Source organism: Azolla caroliniana, unplaced genomic scaffold (assembly GCF_043228905.1).
Source record: "Azolla caroliniana isolate FFs.n. ecotype wild unplaced genomic scaffold, voAzoCaro1.0.p SCAF_14, whole genome shotgun sequence".
NCBI classification, from domain to species: Eukaryota; Viridiplantae; Streptophyta; class Polypodiopsida; order Salviniales; family Salviniaceae; genus Azolla; species Azolla caroliniana.
In genome coordinates, this window is record NW_028230449.1 from 18,755,560 (window position 1) to 18,762,844 (window position 7,285).

At 41.6% G+C, this 7,285-nt stretch overlaps 1 protein-coding gene across 1 annotated transcript; it reads right to left on the bottom strand.

The window, feature by feature from the left end:
- Positions 1 to 216: 216 nt before the first annotated feature.
- Positions 217 to 2,423, bottom strand: LOC147855729 (5-amino-6-(5-phospho-D-ribitylamino)uracil phosphatase, chloroplastic-like). Its single transcript, XM_087330518.1, has 3 exons — positions 2,126 to 2,423; positions 1,872 to 1,976; positions 217 to 1,752 (listed from the first exon to the last, which is right to left on the bottom strand). Exons 1-3 carry the CDS (start codon positions 2,313 to 2,315, stop codon positions 731 to 733), a joined length of 1,317 nt encoding a protein of 438 aa, XP_087186644.1. The 5' UTR covers positions 2,316 to 2,423; the 3' UTR covers positions 217 to 730.
- Positions 2,424 to 7,285: the final 4,862 nt, after the last annotated feature.

Consider the following 7,285-nt stretch of genomic DNA (forward strand, 5'->3'; position numbering starts at 1 on the left):
GATATGGACAAAAAGGGAAGATTTTTACTGATTCATTTTATGATACAATAAAGTCGAAGGATAAATTAAAATTTATTTATAAACTACATGGAAACATAAACACGACTGCCATTTCATATATCACTGCAAACCATTTCACGTTTCGAAGGATGTCATTTGATCAACAAACATGACAATCCAAGCCACCACCAAAGGCTTTTGATTGCATGAATCCTGTTAGAATCATATGAGTGTATGTATATTTACATGCGGTTTAGCCACAACAAACAACAAAGAATGGCTGTAGTTGTAATGGGAGGTGATTATCTGGCAAACTCCAGAGGAAAGCCAATATAGTGACACCATTTCTTAATACAATCCAATGTTTACATAGGGGGGGGCAATCCTCAAGTGTCAATGAGATTACCAATATAGTGATGAAATTATATGTACATCTGTAGAGATAATCTCTTCTTTGTTTTTTCCTTCCTTTACAAAAATAGTTCCGATCACCATCAACCCATGATTCCTTAGAATATAATGATGACCAATACTACTGAAATAGTTATGATTGCCATCGATTCACGAATGCATCGAATATAACAATGATCACAATAATCTGAAAATAGTTTCGATCGCCATCAATCCACGAATGCTTAGAATAGAATGATGACCAATAATATGGAAACTTGTCAAACCTATGTAGTTAATTTTTTCCTTTTTTTCTTTACAGGATAGTTATCGATGATTCTCACCATCGATCTTCAAGAGCAATCTGCGAGCGAGGCAAGGGTTCTTCTTCAAACTCCACTTCCATCTGAGGCTCCGGAGGCCGAAACTCAGGAGAATCGAGATCAGCCAAGTTCTTCAAATCCACGAATGACAAGTCATCTAGCCTAGTTATCACTAAATCAGCAGCTCCGAGTTCATAGGATGGGTGTTTCCCCGACACAGCGATGCATTTCATGAACGTATCATGGGCTCCTTCAACACTAGAATTCGAGTTCCCTATGACTATACACCTCTCAGGTATAAACCCTAGTAATTGAGCTGCATACATATACATTTCAGGGTCAGGTTTCCCTCTATACACATCCTCCGAAGAAACCACGACACTAAACAAATCATGTAATGACAGAGATTCAATGGCTTCCTCGAGAATCTTCCTTGGCCGAGCTGAGACGAGGGCGACAGGAACCTCGTACTTCTTCAGAGTTTGAAGGAACTCAACCGATCCGAGCTTTGGTTGATAGTTCACACACCCACGAAGCCCTCGAAACAGTTCCTCTTTCCTCAAAGCCAATCGCCGTACTTCATTAGGGTCTCTGGACCAGCAAAGGACCTCCGAGATGGCTTGCTCGCTCTTCATTCCTTCAGTCTTCCTCAACATGAAGGCCAGAGGAGAGCTTCGACCTTCTTCTTGGGCGAGGGCCATCCATGACTCTCGCTCAAGCTTGCTATCATCTTCCACGATCACACCATCCCACTCTACAATGACACCAAGCCATCCGCACCCCATTCTGTGGAGACGAAGCAATGGATTGTGGAGAGAGGGGTCATCCGCATTGTTCTTTGGCGGATGGGGTAACAATAACTTGCCTTCACTAACTTGTAGCTGATGATGATGATCATCAGAAACGGATGAAGATGTTGGTGATGGTGATGGTGATATTGACGATGAGGACGATCTTTTCTTCAATCCTGGAATCAGCCTTTCTTCTGAAAAATCCATGGTTTCTTCTGCGATATCCATGGCAAAAGCTCGAGCACTTCCTGCGACATGAAGATAGTGGAGTGATGGTGAAGGCAAAAGCCAAGAAATGAACCTTTCTTTGATGAAATAAATATGTGTTTCATCTGTGAAATTTCATGAGGAAAGACCGAGCTTTTACCAACAGCATAGCTTGACGGTGACGATGATAAAGCTCTGAACGTGGTTTTCCTCGCAGGAATTTGAGCTTCTTCTGCAATATCCATAGCGAAAGCTCGAGTTTTACCTGCAAAACGAAGACAATGGTGAAGCTGACGATAAGTCTTTAGAAAACTCAAGCTCTGAATAAGGACATTTGAAGCTCTTCGGTGACATTTTCCTTGAATGAAATCTGTGTTTCTACTGCAAGACCCATGGTCAAATCTCGGGTATTACCTGAAAATTGGAGATCGTAACTTCGCTCAGTCCATCTCTGTGTCTTTGCAGAGAACTTCGGGAAGACATGGCAGGACGAAGACAAACCGGAAATTCTGACGATACACGAAGAAGAATGAAAATGGAAAGATTCTTCTGTCGCCGGGATTGAAAGAGGAACGAGGATCGCGCAGGAAGAAGAAGCCGCCATACAGCCAAAACGACTTTCTTCTTCGAAAACTAGAATATTAGGGTTTCGACAGAAGCAGACAGAATATTAGGGTTTTCGGCAGAACTAAGATTAATGAAAAGGGTAGGGTTTTCGGAAGATGGAGATGAAAGACGACGATGAAGGAATGACAGAACCTCCGAGGTTTAATACAGAAGAGGAGGAAAGCAAATTTTAGGGTGAGAAAAAACAAAACAAAAACAAAAACAAAAAAGACGAGAAATTGTCGGTGGATTGAAATGATAGATGGGGTTTCGGCGGAAGATGAAGAAATGAAGAAATGAGGGGGTTGGTTTCAGGGATACATTTAGGTTTGAGGGGAGGGGAACCAAATTAGGGTTAGGGTTAGGGTTAGGAGGTTTCTTTCACTGTGTGCAGAGAAGAAGAAGAAGATGATGATGATGATGATGATGGAGAGGAATCTGCACAAGGAGAATGGATTGAGTAGGATGGAATGAGAGATGAAGGGCGATCATGAGTGTGGAAAGAAAAGCAGAAGAAGAAGAAGAAGAAGAAGAAGAAGAAAAGGAATGGTGTCTAAAGAACCACATTTTCTTCCCATGGCCCCCCCTCAGAAAAGCAAAAATATCTGGAGCTCTGCCTGCGTGTATACATATAATGATATATGTATGTGTCTCTGTGTTTTTTCTGAGAGCTTCCTTCCATAGTACCTAATATACATACATACTCGAATGCATTCGCAAACCTTCTTTTCATACGCATTCCAACGAATGCGTATGTTTCCAAAACATTCTTATGTTTTTGGTACACTTCTTACCTTAATTTTCTTACATTAAATTTTATTTTTTACCTTACGGTAAATAATACTGAATACAAAAGTATGGTATTTACCATACTTCGAGGGTGTTTCTCATGCTCGAATGATTGAACCATTCTCGAATGCGAATGCACTTATGGTACGTATCCTTCCTACTATGCTTCTTTCCATTGAGATTGGGAGACTGGGAATGGGAGGAAGTTTTTGGTGTCCGGAAGCTCTCCCGGATCCATTGGTTTTCAGGCGGCCGGCCGTCCATAAACCAATGGATTAGAATCTTCATACGCCGAAAACCTCCTCCCATGCCATCCAATCTAATTTGGTCATTGTACGAATCATCACAAGGGGCAGATGGACATCGGTATCTTTCCTCGATAATAGAATCTATCTATCTGTCTTGCTCTCTCTCAATCATTATACGAAAAATACATATCGTAATGCTCACAATGGAATATAGTATGTAGCTTCCCCCGAGCACAAACCATTACTGCGGTGTCCTTTGCAGTACTTTATAGAGTTATTGTCATTCGTTATTTATTATCCACAAAGGCTTGTTTGAGCAATTTGATCGAAGAACGCGATGAAACGCAAGGGGGGGTAGCTGAGTAATTTTTAATTGGTATTGTATTGGCTAGCACTGTAAGGTTAGCCATTTGTCGGGATGGATCTTTGACTTCCATCATATTAGTCGAAGTTTGATAACAATGGCTATGATAATACTTAAATAATTCTCACTGAGATATTTTCAAGCGAAGCTGGCCAAATGTTTGTTTTACAACACTTGAGGTTTAAAATAAATGCTCATATCAACTTTCCTAGAACTTAATTGCACGGGATGCTAGTAGCATAAACATTTTGAGTTTAAGATGGATGCAATCTATGAAGATTTTGTTTAGAAGACATTACATGTTGGATTCATTTCATGATGCAAACATAGGTTCCTTTGTGAATGAGGCATTTTTACCATGACCTGAAACCACACTGACCAATATATGGTAAAGCTCATTCCTTCACCCGTCACCCACTCCATTGCTTTCATTCGACTGTCTCACATTCTCGTTGATGTAAGATAGGTTGTTGGGACATGAACAATGAGACTTATGAGCTACACATATTTTTTCCCTTACCAAGAACGTGAGTTTGAGTTTTTGTGCCTTGATACAATGTTTCTACCACATCGAAGTTTTATTTCCAATCATTATCAACACAAAACATATCAATTGAACGTAGTCCAATAAAGAAAGCGTGTGCGCATGCATTATGACAAATACGGATTCATTGAATGTAGTCAACTTTCTAATGTAGCCTTGATGAGTTCCTAATGTCAAAAATGCACAACACAATATATGACAACAAGGTGACGGGATTAACCTCATCCAATCACATTAATTTGAGTAGGTTTTGTCCATGCATTGCCTATTGCATCATCGTGAATGAAATAAAGCCATAACAATTTTCAACCATATTTGCCAAGAATAAATTGGAATCACGCATGCTAAAAAAAACATATTCCATTACATTAGGATAGAAATACTTTTCTTAAACTTATGCTTTAATAAAAGAGGAAAGGAAAAGGTAAAGTGTGCCAAGAGCTATTAAACTAAGACATTAGGCAACCTTACAAGACCGTGTATCGAGCTAAACAATTATCATCTTACCTAATTACATCAAACTAATTAATCACGATGCAATCTAACTTATATATGTGCTTCTATTATAGTTACATCATACCTTAAGTGCATTATAATATGATTAGGTTACTTAAGTTGCTCATAATATAGTAATGCAATTATGTGGTGAATTTGAAAAAGTTAATTTATGGCAATACGTTGTTCGAGTTATGCTAAGAACAATGACCTACCCACGTAGTTGTCTATGATATCTATGACTAGGAATTGGCAAGGTTTGTCAATGTATCCTCTCTTCAATAAAGTACAGATAGAGAAAGAGCTTAGCTGGTAAGGTTTCTCAATGGAGACTAGGAGGTCATGGGTTCAACCCCTACATTTAGTGAATAAAGAAATATCCATGGAGTAATAGAGGTGAGAAAATTGGGTTTCGAACCCAAGATGTAGTGCTAGAGAGAGCGAGAGTTGCAATGGACAAAGAAGGCTTTGCATTCTGTTTTGCATCTCTTCAATATTTGTTGTAGAACCCCTACATTTAGTGAATAAAGAAATATCCATGGAGTAATAGAGGTGAGAAAATTGGGTTTCGAACCCAAGATGTAGTGCTAGAGAGAGCGAGAGTTGCCATGGACAAAGAAGGCTTTGCATTCTGTTTTGCATCTCTTCAATATTTGTTGTAGAATAAGAGGGATAATATGAGACTCACAAAAGTTGCATGGAATCTTCCTAAAATACCTAAGCACTCTAGGGGAGCTCGAATTTTAGACTTATCTATGCATATGATAACTCGTAGATTTTCATTATTGCAAGACATGTGATCAAATCCACAAGCAATGGATATCTATTGTTCAATATTTCATTGAGAACAAGTGTTTAACACATGAGAGTGTTGGGATTTCGGTCCCTCCGGATGGGATGTCCGGAATTGAATGACGGCAAGCCCGGTTGCGGTTACGGAACCGGAGGATGAAGAGTACCCGGCATGAAGCCGGATGAAGAAGACCCCGGCTACGGAGCCGGATGATGAAGACCCCGACTACGAATGTACCCGGAGAGAGATCCGGATGCGGGGACATATCTGTGAATATGTTTGCCAAGGGCCCTTGAGGCTATATTTGTAAATAGCCTGAAAGTCATATGTGTATAAATATGACTTAGGGCAAACAGTTTGTTGTTGTTGTTACTCTTTTTTGGGTTTTTCCACTTAGTGGGAGCTAAGTGAGCAGCAGAGAGAGAGAGAGAGAGAGAGAGAGAGAGAGTGAGACGAAGAGGTCGTTGCCTCTGTGTATTGCCGCCGCCTGTGGCGAAGACAGTGAGCTCAAGGTTGTTGCCTTGTAGCTTCACCATTGTACATCTCTGTCTATAGTGATAGTTGGAGTTTGAGGACTCTCGTGGTTTTTCCCATTTAGGGTTTTCCACGTAAAATATCCTGTCTACCCTTCTCTCTACTGTCTACGTGCATTTTGTATTTCCCGTTTTCTGTGAGTTGAACCTATTCCTCGGTTGTGGCCGAGCACTGAGTTTAACAGAGAGGACAATGATTAATGTTTCATGGTGGCAATTACTAAACGGATACATTTCACTTAGGATTCCTTGCTCTTCATGTGTGCAACATTTGGTTACCTTTGTGATATTTGTATGGAAACCATCATCTAGTAAAGATCATTGTATGAATACTCTGTGTTCTCTGTGTTCTCTGTATGAATCATCTAGAGAGAGAGAGAGAGAGAGAGAGAGAGAGAGAGAGAGACAGAGAGAGCAAGACACACTATATTTCGAAAATTATATGAATACTCTGTGTTCTCTGTCTGTGTTTTTACAACGCGCTCATCAGCGCTATTTATACAAGTCCACACGGGACTGTTAGAAGTACGGTGTACTTCAATGCTCACACGAGCATCTGACACTAACTACGAGACTATAATTGCCTAGTAGTCTAACCTATACTAGGCTTCTGGTTACGGATTGGATCCGGCATACCGGCTCCCCAACTCACCGGTCCTTACTGCTTACCGGCTCGGTTGCTCACCGGCATACCGATTCATCTCACTTATTCAGCCGATCCGGCTCCGGTTGAGCTTGCCGCTCAACACTCCCCCTCAAGCTCAACCTGAGGTAGGGTCGTAGTGTCAACCTCTGTGGCAGCCGATTCTTCCAACCGACTTCTCCTGGCGTCGCTTCGCCTTGCTCGCACTCCTTACTGCTTACTGGCTCGGTTGCTCACCGGCATATCGATTCATCTCGCTTATTCAGCTGATTCGGCTCCGGTTGAGCTTGCCGCTCAACACTCCCCCTCAAGCTCAACCTGAGGTAGGGTCGTAGTGTCAACCTCTGTGGCAACCGGTTCTTCCAACCAACTTCTCCTGGCGTCGCTTCGTCTTGCTCGCACTCCTTGTTCGGTCCGGTCCGGTTTACCGCGACCCCTTTGGTTCTGCGCGCCTCGACCTCTGGCATGTCTGCTCAATAGGCCCATCTCAGCTCCTTCACTGCTATGACTCCGGCGCTTGTCGATCCGTCGGTTCCATCGCGATGGCATCGACTTCCGT